Here is a 19,163-nt window from a genome sequence, read left to right as displayed (position 1 = left end):
TCATTGCTTACATTGTCGAATTCTGCTTGTAACACCTGTATAGTGCTTGTCTTACCTCGTGTGACTGGTTGCCACACTCTTTATGAGAAAATCAAATTACATAGTATTAGACCAGGTGCTAGTGGGCCATCAAAAGCTCTAGATATCGGAAGGAGGCAGTGAATAGAAAACACACACTTCTGGAGGTAAGTCTGTTTGTAAAAAAATAGCAATATATATAAAATATTTATATGAGCAAGAACAATTCAAAATTCCAACATTCTGTCTTAGTTCCAAATCTCAGATATGAAATGAAAACTAAATTTCTTTTTAGTTAGAATCAGTGAGATTCATTAGAATAACCTTTATTACTCCAATTTCCCTAACTAATTAGATCTAGTATTATTCCCTATTTAGCCTTTTTATTTATCCCTAGTTAGGTTAGAAAGCTAATTGAATTCCTATTCTTAAGTATTATGGTTAACCGCAGTTTCAGTTTAGGTCAGTATGTCTGCAAATTCAAATTCAACCTACTATATATAAACACACACACACACACACACACACACACACACACACACAGACACACACACACACACTCACACACACACACACACACACACACACACACACACACACATACACATAGAAGCTTAGCTCCTTTCACGACAATTCTCCAACATCATAACTTTTAAACAAAGTAAATCTCATTCAGTAACTTATCAAATCTTTGCAAAAACAATCAGATCGGAATGAAAAATTAACTTATACATCCAACCGTATTGAATCCTCTATGCCTTGAAACATTTCGTACCCGAGCTGGTTCTTCAATCTTGGGTGGCTCGCCATCTTGTTTCTTAGTTCACTGGATGAAATAGTTTATCATCCACAGAACGTCGATTCACAATACTTACACAACAGAAAACCTGACCTGTAGACAACAGGATTACTAATCTGTAAGGTCTGATACACATTCTATTTTTTTATTTCAAAACAACTCAATATCACATTGTTATTTCCAAACATTTCTCAGTTACAACACTACCAAACATATTTCACATACAAATTATACACTTGGAAAAACAAAAGTGTTTTAACTCACCAAATCCCTTGGTATGGTTTAACAGAACTAATTCTGGGTCACGTGGTTGAGATCCTGGACACTACTCTCTGCCGATATCATCTCGCTATAGCTGATGCTCGTTACAGCTGTACCTTCATTAATTCTTTTATCTTTATCGTCTTCCTCCAGGGGTTTCACCTAGAGGTTTTCTAGTAAGTAGGGTAGAGATACTAACTACTAATTCCACTTTTAACAGTTTTTATCTTTAGTTAGTTTCTATAGTTAGCTGCGTTACTGTCGCTTGATCATGCCTCGTCAGCCACACCTTGTTCTCACATAGTCTTTTTTCAAGTTCTCTTTTTTTTAAAATACGGTAAACCTCATTTTCATCCCTCCGCAGGTGGAGCTTTCTAACATTACATCTTTGGGTTTAATTAACCTGGGATACATGCATTTATTGTGAAACTGCATAATCATTTTTCAGTGGACTTTAGAGATTTTGATCAAATCTAATTTGATGACACGACAGTTGCAAACAATGAGAATGAATGTGAAGGTATTTAATTGTGGTATTGGTGCAGACGAATAATGCCTTTTATAGATTTGGCAATAAGGTGAACTTAGCAAGAGCTTTATCAATCTAATTTACTGATTGTGACTGATCAATACTGATTACTAATCTCGACTTCTATTATACCTGTTTATACCTTGGAAAGAGTAGATCCCATTGGATGAGTACAATGCCAGACTGAAATATTTTCCTGTTCATCTGAAGAAGTATTTGCTATTAGCCCCATACTGTGCATTTCCCATTTTGATTAAAGTTTCTGAAAGATAAGGTTTGAATGAAAGTTAAAGAATTATATAACAACCAACAAAGACACTTCATAACATAGCTTCTCTCTGATCTTGATACAGTTTGCCACAGTAGGAATCACTTTATGTTCAAGCATGGACCTGCATTTTCACACCAACAAAGTATTCATGTCAATAGACAGCTGTGTTCATACATTTACATATACTTTCCCCTACTGACACAGACCCCTTCCAACAGTACTTTCATTTGCTTTTTAAATTTTTTTTTGTTGCAGGGAGAATATCTTAGTGTTGGACGTTTTCTTTGAAGCCCTGAACTATGAAACTATTGAACAGAAGAAAGCATACGAAGTTGCAGGCTTACTCGGTGAGTGGTTGGATTTAATGAGCTGCACTAAATGAACGTCCTGTGGATGCTGTGTGATTGAAGATATTAAAGGATGAGATAAAACTTGTGAGCAAGATGGGAATCAGGCAGGAAGGTGGAGCTGAGGCCAAAGATCTCATTGAATGATGGTACAGATTTGCAGCACCACATGGCCTTCTCTTGCTCCTTTTTCTTATGTTCTAATTAGCCCTAACTCGGTCTTTTCTAGCTGCAGTATGCCATCCTCTAATTCTTTAGCAACTATAAATAGCACCCTTTCACAGAATGTCTTTCTTTTCCTGCTGTATTAGAATTGTTTCAGGTGTGGCAATAATATTGAAATGCAACTAAAGCCACCAAATGATAGCAGAATGTAAACAATCGCAGAAGAGGAACAGAAGTCAGGGATCTGATTAAGCCTTTCACTAAGAAAAACATAGGTTAATGTATTTTTCTTTCCAGCTCAGCAGAAACAGTTTATTATTGTATCTCAGTATGCTTAAAGCATTATGGAGGAAGTCACCTATGAGTTCAACTTCTTCATCATTGAGGTCATAGAATAGTATGGGCTCTTTAGCCCACAATGTTGTCCTGACCGATAGTAACCTACTCCATAGTCAACCTCACCCTTTCCTCTTACACATGTTACGTACCCCGTAACTGGGTTGCCAAACCAGCAGAAATGGATCACTCAGTTGGAGTCTGGATTACTAGAACTAAGAAAGTTTTATTAAAGAAGCAAGCAACACAGTACTCTAATCAAAAGGATAATGAATGCAACAGTTCATCAATGATAAACATACATGTACACAGAATTAAGATAACAGGATCAATCAAGCTCTATCGTTGTCTAGGGGTAAATGACCAGTTTCAAAGTGACGCAAAGTTCAGTTCAATTTAGTTCAGTTCAGTTCACAGTAATCGCTGCCGTGGCGATGGACAGTGGGGTGAAGGAGAGAGAGAGCAAAACGAATGAATATTCGAAACGACTTCCAGACAGACCTTCGCAGTCAGCTTTCGGACGAGCCCTTTGTGATGTCATCTGAGGTCACCGACCGTGACCCCTCCGTTTCCAGATACGATCGTTTCTCTGCGGTGAACCTGGCACCCAGGCAAGGGTGGACACACACCAGGTTCCCGCCGATCGTGCCTTTCAAAACTTCCCACCGACTTGTGAGAGACGCACCACTTCCAGGGTCTCGTTACCTCGGGTGTCGTGTGTGTCCTGCCTTAGCAAACCTGTCCTTTTTTATCCCCCTGCTGGGGTATCGCCTGTCCATCACTTCAAACAGTTCAGGGTTCAAAGGGGGAGCCGCTCTTGACAGCTCTCCTTCCTTCATTAACATCTCCAAATGCTGCTCCATTGTTTTCCTTATCTCTCTCTCTCTCCTGAAGACAGGTGGCAGACCAACTGCTGTTCCACTGGTGCCAGCCCAGGCCAGCTACATCTTAATCTATGTGTATTCTTGTCACACACAGCCTCCATTTTTCTTACATCTATGTGACTCTTAAATGTCCCTAATGTATCAGCCACTACCACTATGCCCAGCAATAATTTTCTGCAGCATATTGCAAGTTCTGTCTTGAAAATGCTCCTCTTTGAGTTGTGTCATAACTTTTGATTTTTTCCCGTTATCCTTCCCCACAAAACTAGTTCACATACATCGCAGTGAAGTATTTTGGTAGAGCAGTCACACATTTGCTGAGACATAACTATACTTTTGATAGATTAGATGAAGGTGCATTAAAAAGAAAATGAAAGAGCTGGACTTACATTGTAGCTTTCACAATTTCAGAATGTCCCAGGCTGTGTCACGTATTGAATTGTTTTCTCTACGATTGTGATGGAATGACAGCCTCTAATCGGAACACAGCTGTCTCTGAAGAATTGTAAAGAACTATTGGCCAGGCCAAGTCCTTAGTCTCTTCCAAATAGGACTCTAGATGAAAGCCCCTTCCTACCTTGATCAGACTTTTTTTTTCTCCCTTCTATCGTGTAGATGATACAAAAGCCTGAACATACACACTAGCAGGCTCAAGGACAGCTTCTATGCCACTGTGATAAGACTCTTGAATAGGCCTCTTGATCTCTCAGTCTATCTTGTCATGGCCTTTGCTCCTTATTTATTCACATACACAGCACCTTCTCTGTAATTGTAAGGTTATATTCTGCATTCTATTATTGTTTTCCTTCTGTACTACCTCAATGTATTTATGTTTGTATTTATGTATTTCTGTTTCCCCTCACTCTTCCTGCTCCTCCTTCTCTTGTTCTTTCTCCTTTCCTTAGGGGTCAAGAATTTGCTCTCCTTTTGTGCAGTCTGAGGTGGCTCTTGAGGCCATTATAGGAACTGTAGGCTCTTGCATTGATAAATCAGGAAATTCCAGATGGGAAGGATGGGTGTGTAGCTTGTGAGGTGCTGTACTCCTTCTTTGACTTATGTAAGGCTTTTGTGTAGTCTTGATTCATGGACCTGTAGTTTTCTATACCAGGCCAAAATTTTTTCTTCCTCTTTTTGAGTGCTCAGGGGCTATAGGTACCCAGGAGTCAGTGAAGATGTTGTGTCTTCTTAGGAAGATTTGACCATATCCCTGAATGCTTTCATCTTCCTGATACTTTTTCCCATTATAGAATCAAGTGCCTGTTTTATAGTGCAACACACACAAAATGCTGGAGGACCTCAGCTGGTGAAGCAGCATCTATAGAGGAGGTTTTGGCCTGACATGTTCACTGTTTATTCCCCTCCATAGATGTTGCTTGATCTGCTGAACTCCTCTAACACTTTGTGTGTTTTGTTCAAGGTTTTCAAATCTGCAGAATCTCTTGTGCTTATTAGTAGTATAGTATTTGCTTGATCAACATATCTGATTGAGTATAACTAGGGGTTCAGTGCTGGACTGGGAGAGGACACTCATCATTTCAGTGAACTATGAATATTTTATGGAATACATATCAGTGCTACTTTTTCAAATGGCTTGAAATACCTACTGTAGATAGTCCGGGTCTAATGAAGGAGGACAGGGTTCATTCCTGCCCAGTAGACCATGAGTTTTGTGGCAGGTCTGAGATCTTCATCTTCAACTGTTTTTCTTCTCAGTCACTGAAAGGATGTGTGGGTGCATTGTAGACAGTGGTACATCATTAATGCCTTCACAGAGAGGTGATGCACAAGACTTAGGAAGAGGTCCATGTTTTTCATGCAGGTGGCTATGCACAGTGGAGATAGAATGATAGTGGATTTTAATCTTATGAATATTGTGTGTGAAGTCTATCCTCTAGCATGCTTCAATGAATCAATTGATCAGAACTTGGCTGCCAAGCCTGCACACATACAAATTTTGTCTGTATGCTACAACTCAACTTCTAAAGCTTGGGTGACTTTGGTTCTGGAGTGTGTTTGATGTAGCTTGAAGGGTTTCAATTCATCCTGAAGATTAGCTCCACTACATCAGGAAGTTTTAGAAAGTGAAGTGCAACATTGCAACAAGAAAGATTGAGAAGAATGCTGAGGTAATGATGCAGCCTTTTTTGCCACTAGAATTCACTGAGATTAGTTAAACAGCTTGCTTGCCATCATAGAACAAGTATAAGCTAGCCACAAATTTCAAATATAAAATGGCCACAGTCTTTTTAACCTCAGTACAGTCTTCAACTCAATCAACTGGTAGGGAATTCCACATTCCTTTCCAATTGATGGAGATGAAGTCTGCAATAAGGTTTTAAAGAAGGCATGTATTATGGCTAGTGCTGCTCACTGGGTTTCCTTGAAGTTGTCACTATGATGAAGAACAGCCCACTGTGCCTCCATGTGGATAGAAACCACTCTGCACCTCGGGGAGAAAGATTTGGTGGGTACCCTAGTGCTGACTTTCCCTGTAGGAGATGACTACAAAACCTTTTTCTATTACTGCAGCTGGACACATCTCCTTTCTTGAGAGAGTTACAATAATCACATATCTAAGATTCTCTGGTATACTCTCCACCTCCCAGATGTGGACAATGAGATTGTGGATTTGTGATACAACTTCTTCACCACTGAGTTCTCTTTTATCTGTGATATGACCTTTATTTTTTTTTTCATCATGTATGGCGGCAGGATTGGCCTGCATAAGCCGCCATGGGATAGAATCAAGGACATTTGTGTCAAGAGCAGAGTCATTGTTGAGGATGCCTTCACAGTGCTCCTTCCAGCAGGTGTTGACTGTCCCTCTGTTTCCATGTGTGGCTGTCATTGAGGTGGGCTCAATGCTGAAAAGCCCGCTCATGCCTTTAATGTGATGGAGCTTCCTGTGATCCTCCATCAATATTCTGTTCTTTCAATCATGGAATTTTTTTTTAATAACTAAAACATACTTTATTCTTAAAGGTGGACACAGGGAATGCAGTCAGCACATGTCTCTCTTTACATCAGTCATGCCATCAAATCAATACGTTCTGTTTAAAATGCATCAATGGTACTCAGTTTCTGTTCAAGCAAAATAGTCACAAACAGCACTGAGACAGGTTACAACCCCAGAGCAAAACCAGTGAGACCTCCAAGACAATATCATTCCTGTCTTTTCAAACATAAAGATAAACACTGTGACAAAGTCCACAATGGAAAAAGGAAATGGACCTCTGGACCCCTTCCTTCTTTCTTGATTCTATAGAGGGGTTTCTTTTACTTTATGAAATGGTCAAACGTCCACTACAGAATTGCCTTCCATGTATGGTCAATGAGCTCCTCAAACTGCTGTCAATGCTTATCAAACCAGTCATGTCACTTCCTAACAGAGAAGCAAAGAATCTCTTCACAGGTGCAAATTCAAGGCAGCCCATATGGCTTGGAGTTTAAATGTTGTCTGAAGCACTGTCTGCCTGGTGATGTAGTGGAGGAACAACATATAATGGAGAAGAGGAAATTTGAGAGGCTCTTAATGTAAAAAGGATCATAGCACAGAAACCTTCTGATGAGATGTAGCACTTCAATTGGTACCATCTGACTACATTAAAGATTCTTGTCATGATTTGAAGGAATCTTGGAAATTTTTCAGTGTTTTTACCACCAACAGGTAGTTCCAAAGTGGATAAACTCTTCATTTATATCATATACTATTTGTGAGGGTCTGATAGTGAACACATTTTAAAATACTTAAATCAATTTCTGACTCACTTTGAAACACCCTGAGGGCTTAAGAATTCCTGCATAAGTGAGAGATTTCTCTCCATCCAATAGTTAGGGACTGCATTGAGATTCCACTGCATTTCTTTGGGAGAAATACTATTAGATTGCTTAGCAAACTATCAGATGTATTTAGGTCAAGTATCAAAATTAATCCCATTAAACCTTTTGTGTCCATCTGAAGTCAAGCAGTATACGCAAGAAAATTCTAAAGGATTTCCTCAAACCCCAAGATATCAAAGAACTTACATAAATAATTTGGTGGTTTATCCCAAAGCTTGATGTAATTTTACTTAGAGAACTGTTTTTCCTGATATCATTGCTATGGAGTTAAATGTTTCACATGCCATGCATTATCCCTGCTTAAAAGCTGTTTAATGTTTTAAAGCTTTAAGTAGCTTTAAGTTGCTGTCATTTGGAAGGCTCAGAACAAAGGATGTTTGCCTCTGGTATTTGTGGCTTGAAATTTCCTCCAGGATGTACTAATCACTCTGCAGTAAACAAGAAGGTATTTTATTTTGCATTTCGCAGAATTCCATGTAACTGGCAGAAGGAGTATTTTTCTGCTACATTTTAACCTGTCTAGTATCTACCACTCACAGTGCTGTCATATCCAGCTCCAGGTTTTCATTACTTCAGATGAACAGACACAAAGCCTTAAAGACACCCCTCAGCAATGAAATTTATCCTCTTCGTATAATAAGGCTAGATGTGCAGGAAGAAGAGTTTGCACAGAAGCTATTACCTGGAGCTGATATTAGTGGGGAGAAGAAGTCTCACGAAGCAGCAGCAGTTAAAAGGCTACAACTAGTCATAAAGGCAAGTTGTGATGTGATTAGAAGGGCAGGATAATCGGTGGAGATATACAAGCCATAATGCTTGTTATGCAATCGAAGAGGAGGATGTCCTGCAGTAGGAAATGCATCTGAAAAATCTACCCCACCCCAGACATTCTCTCTTCTTCTACCTTCTATCAGGCAGAAGATATAAAAGCATGAAAGCACAGGCCCAAGAACAGCCTGTTCCCTATTATTATACAACTATTGAATAGTCCCCTAATGTGATAAGATAGACTCTTGACTCACAATCTACCTTGTTATGACCTTGCTGCTTACTGACTGCCTGCACACTGCACTTGCTGTGTTATTGTTTGCCTGTGTACTATCTCACGCACTGTAGTAATGAAATGACCATTTGGTATGGATGGCATGTAAAACAAGTTTTTTTTTACAGTAGCTTGGTTCATGTGACAATAATAAACCAGTTCCAATTCCAAAGTGGAAGACAATTTATAAGTAAGAATGAAAAATTACTTGGCTTTTTTTTTACAACCTTATGCCATCTCAAGGCAACCTATAGCTAGCCAGTACCTTTTAAGGTAGTTGTCAGTGATGTAACACCAGAAAGCGGCAGCCAATTACACACATTAAATTGCCACAACCAGTATTGTGATAATACCAAATAATTTGTTTTGTCATGTTAATTTAATGGTAGGATTTGTCTTAGGTACCAGGGATAACCCTCATAATTGTGCAATCCAATGTTTTATTTCTATCTGACATAATGGTGAAACTGCAAACTTTTTTGAATGAGAGTGCCAACCTGAAGCCTTCCAACATTGTCATTCACATTTGCTTGAAAACAATGAAGGCACTTATTAATACATATTCAGTTTTTTCAATTGTACTGCATGCAGTTCTTCTGAGGCCTCTCAAAAATAGAACAAAACTAGGATTGGAAGGTACATTAAAGATGTTGCTAGCTTGCATGCACATATTGGGCAGCAAAGGTCTGAGGTCCTTTAATGGAATTAGCAATACTTCCTTGACACTGATAGGATCAGGAAAAATCAAAAAATCAGACTCAGCCATTTCTTTCCATAAATTATTCCTATTTGTTTTTGGAGCAGTGTTTGTTTTAAACACCAGTCTTTTATTTAGTTGTTGAAAACTGTCCTATGCACTATGTCTTAGTCATTAGGTGTCATGCTGTTCATTCTTGTGAATAATTGTGGACATAATCTTATCTAGCTCAGAAATCACTTTATTCAATATTGGCTTCATGTTACTGTGCACAGTGAGTTCCTCTCAAATGAAATTCATCATCTTGGTGCCAGATTGAAAGCTTAATCAAACATGTCTGAAGGCCCTGATCTGAATTTAATTGTTTTGATACCCGTTGTCTTGTTCTTTTAACAGGAAAATCACAAACATATTTTGCCAAAAATTATTACATTTTTCAAGTTTTAAAAATATAAGAGAGGGGCACTAAGATAAGCCAATATTTTTAGTGTTTTGCTTAGCTTTGTAACAATTCACTTGGAAAACCATGCTCAATCTTTTAACTCCACCAGCCTCATTATCTACAGATTTCCACGTTAATCCATTTTGGCATAATTATTGAAATTAGTAATCTATGCTTCTTATCATGATTATTATTAATATTAGCAGAACATCACAACTAAATATAATGGACCTAATTTTTCAGTTAAAAGCCTGCTCCCCAATCTCCATAAATCCCTTGCAACTGGAGTGTGGACAATGCCACAGCTGAGGTTAATGCAATACCTACTTGATATTTGCATACCAAAGGCAGAAAGGGTCTCTTTGCACTACTTGGCAGTGGTTCATTTTTTCTGTTAATGATCCAGGAAAAGTGAAGTCTCCAATCAGACAAGGAAAAAATGTTGATGTGGTGCTAGAAAATTTGTGAACCCTTTAGAATTTTCTCTATTTCTGCATAAATATGATGCAAGTCCTAAAACTAGATTAAGAAAGTCCAATTAAATAACACAAAAACATTATACTTGTTTATTTATTTATTGAGAAAAGTGACCCAATATTACATGTGTTTGTTGGAAAAAGTATGTGAACCTCTAGGATTATCAGTTCATTTCAAGGGGAAAATAGAGTCAGGTGTTTCATTCAATGGGTTGACAATCAGGTGTGAGCGTAGGAAGCCCTGCCCTATTTAAAAAAATATAAACCAGGATCTTCACTATCACAGTCTGATCTTCACTACACAGATCTTTGGAAGTGTGCCATGCCTCGATCAAAGAAGATTTCTGAGGATCTTAGAAGAAAAGTTGTTGATGCTCACCAGGCTGGAAAAGGATGCAAAACCATTTCTAATGAGTTTAGGCTCCACCAATCCACAGCCAGGTAGCTGGTATACAGATGGGCTAAATTCAACGCCGTTGTTACTCTCCTCAGAAGTGGCTGACCAACAAGAATCACTCCAAGAACAAGGCATGTAATATTCCAGGAGGTCACAAAGAACCCCAGGGTAACATCTAAGGAGCTACAGGCCTCTCTTGCATTGGCTAATGCCAGTGTTCATGAGTCTACCACCAGGCAAACACTGAACAACAATGGTGTACAAGACAGGGTTACAAGGAGGAAGCTACTACTCTCGAAGAAGAACATTGCTGTCTGTCTAAAGTTTGCTGAAGGCCACATGGATAACCAGAAGACTACTGGAAGAATGTTCTGTGGACAGATGAGTCCAAAATAGAACTTTTTGGCTTAAATGAGAAGCTTTATGTTTGGCAAAAAGCAAACACTGCATTTCAGCATGGTGAAACATGGTGGTGGCAGTGTCATGGTTTCAGCCTACTTTGCTCTTCAGGACCAGAACGGCTTGCCATCATTGATGAAGCCATGAATTCCGAATTGTACCAGCAAATTCTACAGGAAAATGTCAAGGTATCCATCTGTGAACTGGAGCTCAAGAGAAAGTGGGTCATGCAAAAAGACAATGACCCTAAACATACAAGTCAGTCTACCAAAGAATGGTTAAAGCAGAAGAAATTTCACGTTTTGGAATGGCTGAGTCAAAGTGCTGACCTTAATCCTATGGAAATGCTGTGGAAGGACCTGAAGCAAGTAGTTCATGCAAGGAGGCTCACCAACATCTCAGAGCTGAAGCAGTTTTGTAAGGAGGAATGGCCTAAAATTCCTCCAAGCTGATGTGGAGGACAGATCAACAGCTACCGGAAATGTTTGGTTGAAATTATTACTGTACAAAAGAGTCACACCAGCTACTGAAAGCAAAGGTTTACATACTTTTCCCGACAAATATTGGATTATTTTTCTCAATAAATAAATGAACAAGTTTAATGTGTTTGTTTAATTGGGTTCTCTCATCTAGTGTTAGGACTTGTGTGAAGGTCTGATCACATTATTTCTGTATAAGTATGACCTAAAGAGAAAATTCTGAAGGGTTCCCAAACTTTCTAGCACCACTGTACCTGTTTTTGAGTGTTTCAGAACTTACTAACGAAAGTAAGCCATTAGTACAATTGTGGCGAGATGGATCCAAGTTATTTTTGGCCACTTATATTCATTTTGAAACTTTGATTTCTGCGGCTGTTTTATTTTTGATGACACTAGATTCTGTTTTGCAGGTGACATCGGTGGACAGATGGGGCTGTTTATTGGTGCTAGCATTTTAACAATACTAGAGCTGTTTGATTACTTATATGAGGTAAGATTCCCTTGAAGGTAATATGCTTTAGTAGTGTTGATGATCAAATCATGTCATGCAAAATGGACTTGTACAATTGTTGCTCACTTTCTATTCTGCCATCGGATTTCACATATTATTTTTGGGTGTGCTACAATGTGTTCTATCCAGTGGTGCAGTGCTAGCCGGAGCATACCAGAGCACATCCGGCACATCTTTAAGAAAAAAGCCGGAATAACCAAGCTAATTAATTAGGTGCTGCCCAGGGTGATTTGAATATCTCAGAACCTGCTGATCTCCTGGGATTTTTATGCACAACAGACTCAGGAGTTTACAAAGAATGATGCCAAAAACGAAAAAAAAATCCAACGAGTGGCTGTTCTGTGAGCGAAAACATCTTGTTAAATCCACTCGCTGGAGGTTTTTTTTGTTTTTGGCACCATTCTTTCTAAACTCCAGTGTCTGCTGTGCGTAAAAAATCCCAGGAGATCAGCAGGTTCTGAGATACTCAAATCATCCCGGGCGGCACCTAATTAATTAGCTTGTTTATTTCGGCTTTTTTCTTAAAGATGAGCTGTGTGCTCCGGCTAGCATTGCACCCCTGGTTCTATCCCTTTCATGAGAAGATTTCCTGTATCACTAAACTTGATGAGTACATAGCCTGCAATTTTGATGCAAATACAAAGCAGAAGAAATCCACTTCCTTTGTAGAAGTTATTGAAGTGCCACTATATAGATTAGATGCTGTGGAAATTAATGTAGTAATTACCTTTATTAATGCATAGATGTTTATCACACTTGAATGAGATCAATTTACCGCTAGACCACTGAAATGCATTGGCATTAACAGCACGTAGCTTAATTTCTGGGGATAGTTAGTTGGAACTTGATAATAAAGTGGGAATATCTCCCAAAAACCTTCTACACGAAAAAAATCTCTCACACTATCTCACTCAGAACCTCTTTGAGGAACTATTCCATTGGTGAATAGTGCTGGAATAAAAAAGCAGGATATGAAAAGGAAGAAAATAATAATACAAATAATGTATATGGAATTGAATAGAATGTACAGAACAGAAATAGTGGATTTGACCCAATGGCTTGTGGTAATATGTATATTTTATTCAACTCACCAACCTTCTTCTCACCCAATCGCTATTGCTTTCCTTCTCAGATTTTTATCCTGCATCCACTTAGATCTCTCCCTATTTAATTAACATCAGCTACTCCTCTGTTAAAGCTTCCTCTGGTTTTTCTTCTGAATTTATGACAATCGTGCACTCATAGCTCTCAAAAGAAGTTGATATTGCAAAAGGCTATTATGGTGGTGTACATACAGAGTGACATACCATTGGCGCTGCTTCCTGCATGCATGCAGAACTTGTTGACTTTATTAACTTTGCCTCCAACTTTCACCCTGCCCTCAAGTTTACCTGGTCCATTTCCGACACCTCCCTCCCCTTTCTAGATCTTTCTGTCTCTGTCTCTGGAGACAGCTTATCCACTGATGTCTACTATAAGCCTACTGACTCTCACAGTTATCTGGACTATTCCTCTTCTCACCCTGTCTCTTGCAAAAACACCATCCCCTTCTCACAATTCCTCCGTCTCCGCCGCATCTGCTCTCAGGATGAGGCTTTTCATTCTAGGACGAGGGAGATGTCTTCCTTTTTTAAAGAAAGGGGCTTCCCTTCCTCCACTATCAACTCTGCTCTTAAACGCATCTCCCCCATTTCACGTACATCTGCTCTCACTCCATCCTCCCGCCACCCCACTAGGAATAGGGTTCCCCTGGTCCTCACCTACCACCCCACCAGCCTCCGGGTCCAACATATTATTCTCTGTAACTTCCACCACCTCCAACGGGATCCCACCACTAAGCACATCTTTCCCTCACCACCTCTCTCTGCTTTCTGCAGGGATCGCTCCCTACGTGAGTCCCTTGTCCATTCGTCCCCCCCATCCCTCCCCACTGATCTCCCTCCTGGCACTTATCCTTGTAAGCAGAACAAGTACTACACATGCCCTTACACTTCCTCCCTTACCACCATTCAGGGCCCCAGACAGTCCTTCCAGGTGAGGCGACACTTCACCTGTGAGTCGACTGGGGTGATATACTGCTTCCGGTGCTCCCGATGTGGCCTTCTATATATTGGTGAGACCCGACGCAGACTGGGCACACATTTTGATTCCACATCCCATTCCCATTCTGACATGTCTATCCACGGCCTCCTCTACTGTAAAGATGAAGCCACACTCAGGTTGGAGGAACAACACCTTATATTCCGTCTGGGTAGCCTCCAATCTGATGGCATGAACATCGACTTCTCTAACTTCCGCTAAGGCCCCACCTCCCCCTCGTACCCCATCTGTTACTCACTTTTATGCACACATTCTTTCTCTCTCTCTCCTTTTTCTCCCTCTGTTCCTCTCACTATACCTCTTGCCCATCCTCTGGGTTTTCCCCCCCTCCCCCTTTTCTTTCTCCCTGGGCCTCCTGTCCCATGATCCTCTCATATCCCCTTTTGCCTATCACCTGTCCAGCTCTTGGCTCTATCCCTCTCCCTCCTGTCTTCTCCTATCATTTTGGATCTCCCCCTCCCCCTCCAACTTTCAAATCCCTTACTCACTCTTCCTTCAGTTAGTCCTGACGAAGGGTCTCGGCCTGAAACGTCGACTGCACCTCCTCCTACAGATGCTGCCTGGCCTGCTGCGTTTACCAGCAACTTTGATGTGTGTTGCTTGAATTTCCAGCATCTGCAGAATTCCTGTTGTTTGAGTGACATACCCTGGTCATTTACATCACAAACCCTTTGATAATGTTAAAAAGGCTGTATTAGGTCACATTTTAGCCTCTTAGAGAAATAAAGGTCCTGTTCAATCTGTTTTTGAAAGATATAACCTGTCACTTATAAAGAAAGTCATAGAAACAGATTCCTCGGTCCATCGCATCCATGTCGACAATCATGCCTGTCTTCGCTAATCCCACTTGCCTGCATTAATTCCAAATCCATCAATACCTCATTCAAGTATTACCATAGCAAACCTGTTTCTAGGAAATCTACCTTGTGAATCTACATCCAAAGACTTGTGATCCACTGAGAGAGAAAAACATTGTATTATATCTTGGAAATCTGTCCACTGATTTTATATTCCTAGAATGAATTGAAGAGCATAGGTTCTCATACCATTTTAAGTATGTTTCAACCAATTATCTACACATTTAATACCTTTTTGTATTCTATTAAAACGATACATTTCCTTAAGACCCAACTATCTTTTGTTATTTTAATGACCTGCATAATTAAATTTGTGACTTGTGTATCTACAGTATATCACTGGATCCTTTGGTCCAACCGTTCCTTTTTACATTCCAATTTTACAAAGAGTACGTACCTTTCTAAATCTTCCTAACAAAATACTTCATACTTATTTATATCAAACTTAATTTACCAGACACATTTTTATCATACAAGGCTAGTTATGATTTCCTTAAGATACCACAATCTTCCTCAACGTAAATTCAGTCCTTGAATCTGATGTCATTTACAGATTTTGAAAATGACTCCAGTCATTCTGATTCCAAAGTCTAAACAGCTAAAGCCTACAGAGTACTATTTTGTGAAAGAATCCTACTAGCGATTCTGCAATGAATATAATATTAATAGCTACCATATACTTTGTTTGAAACTATGGAATGAATACTCTGAAAATTCAGTGGGTGCCACGTTAGCAGTTAGTGCGAAACCAATACAGCTTGAGGCATCGGAGTTTGGAGTTCAGTCCTGGTGTCTTCTGTAAGGAGTGGATTGCATGGGTTTCCCTGAGCGTTTTGGTTCCCTCCCACAATCCAAAGATGTAACTGATCATTGTAAATTGTCCCATGATTGAGTTAGGGTTAAATCAAAGTTATTGGGGGTTGCAGGGCAGCATGACTCGAAGGGTCAGAAGGACCTATTCTGCATTGTATCTCTAAATAAAAAAATATATACAAAACTTTCCATTTGGATTCTTGTTCATAATATTTATCAAACAATTAAGAAATATGTCAGATGTCAGCACAATGTGGAGTTCAAATGGGCCAATCTGCATATTAATAGATGTTAATTAGTTAAAGATTATTTCCCTTCACTGAATAATTGCAGCCATGGTAATCACTGCAAAGCTCACACAGACAGATTTATCTTTACGATGTTAACACATGAGCCTTTTCTATCAAAATATTTAATTTTCATGTGTAAAAACAGATATGGAACCACACAAATGGTGTTTATTCTCGGATATTTAAGAAGCTGATGCAAAACCTGGGTTGCTGACAACATTTTACAGAAAATCATTAAAAAATTAAAAGAAAGGTATTAGTAGTTCTGCATTTTCAAGCATTAATTTGCATGATAAATTATTGAAGTACATGTGAATAAATTATTGAAATTAAACATCACCAACTTCAATATTGTACAATTAACAATTGGATATGGTGAATTTGTGACATATTTGAAAATCCCCTTTATATCGAATCTAGACATTTATTAGACAAAGTGCTCAGTCACGTGCCATAATGGTATTATTGAATGTTAGCGAAATAACAACGCCTGTCACCAGGCCCCAAATGCATTTTGAACCTTGCAGCACCTTGTCAGAACTTAACTCAATATTTAACAAGAAGCCCAGAGTCCATACTCAGCAGATTTGCTTTTTACAAGACAAAAATTGGAAAGTTTGTGCTAAAGATACGCCCTTGGTCTGAGTGTCTACTTTCTCTTGCACTTACAGTCACTTGTTGCAAACTGCAGGCCTTCTATGAATGAGAATATGAGTAATGGTAAAATGAAGATAACATTTTACTTGATTTTGCCTGTTCGCTGGGTTTCATTTTGTCTTGCACCGAAGGTGATGAGGAGGTTGAACAGATGTCTTAGCAGGTGCACTGTGGAAAGGCACCAAGCTCATCAACTCAGTTTTTTCTCCACATTTTATATTCACTGTAGACTACATTGATACATCCAATTCAGTTCATCACTTAAAAAAATTCTACGAAGTTTTTCCTTGAAAGTTTTCACCAGGAGAAAGTAACAAATGGATTTCCAGAGCACTGTGAGATGTAATATTCTTTGTCATTCATCCTAAGATATCTTTCAAAAGATATTTTTGATGCATTGGGATTTCTGGAACCATCTTCTCACAAAATTTTAATATTATTATGTGAAAGAATCACTTTAACATTTGGATCTATTTATTACCCAAATGTTCATTTATAACTTATGAACATGCAAATATATGAATTAAGAATAAGCTTCTCAATCCCTCAAGACCATTCTGCCTGTGATTTGACTGTAATATGCTCTTCTACCTATTTCACCCCCTTGTTGATCATGTATTGTCCTTTGCCTTCACTGCTTTCACTAACCTTTCAGAAAGCCAGGTACAAGGACTTCAGAATCAGGTTTATTATCACAGGCATGTGACGTGAAATTTCTTAACTTAGCAGCAGCAGTTCAATGCAATACATAATTGCCTCCCTGGTGCCAGGGTATGGGATGTCTCAGATCGGGTCCAGAGTATTCTGAGGAGAGAGAGTGAGCAGCCAGAAGTCTTGGTACATGTTGGTACCAATGACATGGACAGAAAAAGAGAGGAGGTCCTGAAGGAAGATTACTGGGAACTAGGAAGAAAATTGAAAAGCCAGACCTCCAGAGTAATAATCTCAGGATTACTGCCTGAGCCACACGCTAATGAAGGTAAGAATAGCAGAATTAAGCAGATGAATGTGTGGCTAAGTAACTGGTGCAGGGGGCATGGCTTCAAATTCTTGGATCATTGGGATCTATTTTGGAGGAGGTATGACTTATACAAAAACGATGTGTTACACCTGAACTCAAAGGGTACTAATATCCTGGCAGGATTGTTTAATATAGCTGTTAGGGAGGGTTTAAACTAAGTTGGCAGGGGGAAGGAAGCCAGGGTGTTAGGGTCAAGGAAGAGGAAAATAGAAATAAGTCAAAGATACTGTGTAGCAAAGATGACAAGAAGGACAGGCCGGTGAATAGACAGGATAATTTGCTGTGCGATAGAAATATAGCAAAATCGGTAACAGATACTGATCTAAATGTACTGTACTTAAATACACGCAGCATTAGAAATAAAGTGAATGACCTTCTTGTACAGCTACAGGTTAAAAGATATGACATTGTGGCCATCACTAAGTCATGGCTAAATAACGGATGTGATGGGGGGTGGGAATCAAATTAAAGAGGCTAGGCGTGAGGAGGTTGGTTCACAACAGAGGGATGGGAACCAGTGCAGAGAGACAGAGGGGTGTACAGTGAGGGTAGAAGCAAAAAGTACAAAGGAGAAAAGTAAAAGTGGCAGGCCGACAAATCCAGGGCAAGCATTAAAAAGGGCCACTTTTCAACATAATTGTATAAGGGCAAAGAGAGTTGTAAAAGAGCGCCTGAAGGCTTTATGTGTCAATGCAAGGAGCATTCGTAATAAGGTGGATGAATTGAAAGTGCAGATGGTTATTAATGATTATGATATAGTTGGGATCACAGAGACATGGCTCCAGGGTGACCAGGGATGGGAGCTCAACATTCAGGGATATTCAATATTCAGGAGGGATAGACATGAAGGAAGGGGAGGTGGGGTGGCGTTGCTGGTTAAAGAAGAGATTAACGCAATAGAAAGGAAGGACATAAGCCGGGAAGATGTGGAATCGATATGGGTAGAGCTGCGTAACACCAAGGGGCAGAAGACGCTGGTGGGAGTTGTGTACAGGTCACCTAACAGTAGTAGTGAGGTCGGAGATGGTATTAAACAGGAAATTAGAAATGTGTGCAATAAAGGAACAGCAGTTATAATGGGTGACTTCAATCTACATGTAGACTGGGTGAACCAAATTGGTAAAGGTGCTGAGGAAGAGGATTTCTTGGAATGTATGCGGGATGGTTTTTTGAACCAACATGTCGAGGAACCGACTAGAGAGCAGGCTATTCTGGACTGGGTTTTGAGCAATGAGGAAGGGTTAATTAGCGATCTTGTCGTGAGAGGCCCCTTGGGTAAGAGTGACCATAATATGGTGGAATTCTTCATTAAGATGGAGAGTGACATAGTTAATTCAGAAACAAAGGTTCTGAACTTAAAGAGGGGTGACTTTGAAGGTATGAGACGTGAATTAGCTAAGATAGACTGGCAAATGACACTTAAAGGATTGACGGTGGATATGCAATGGCAAGCATTTAAAGGTTTCATGGATGAACTACAACAATTGTTCATTCCAGTTTGGCAAAAGAATAAATCAAGGAAGGTAATGCAC

The 19,163-nt window shown here is 39.5% G+C and overlaps 1 protein-coding gene across 1 annotated transcript in view; it reads left to right on the top strand.

The window, feature by feature from the left end:
• asic2 (acid-sensing (proton-gated) ion channel 2) overlaps positions 1 to 19,163 on the top strand; it is a 717,277-nt gene that overhangs the window by 642,874 nt on the left and 55,240 nt on the right. Inside the window, exons 8-9 of the mRNA XM_063038045.1 lie at positions 2,134 to 2,225; positions 11,793 to 11,872. Coding sequence (XP_062894115.1) covers positions 2,134 to 2,225; positions 11,793 to 11,872 — 172 coding nt within the window. The remainder of the gene's footprint in view (positions 1 to 2,133; positions 2,226 to 11,792; positions 11,873 to 19,163) is intronic.

The sequence above is a fragment of the Mobula hypostoma genome, chromosome X1 (assembly GCF_963921235.1).
Source record: "Mobula hypostoma chromosome X1, sMobHyp1.1, whole genome shotgun sequence".
Classification (NCBI taxonomy): domain Eukaryota; kingdom Metazoa; phylum Chordata; class Chondrichthyes; order Myliobatiformes; family Myliobatidae; genus Mobula; species Mobula hypostoma.
The sequence above is the reverse complement of the archived record's forward strand: the minus strand, read 5'-3'. Positions and strand labels throughout refer to the sequence as shown.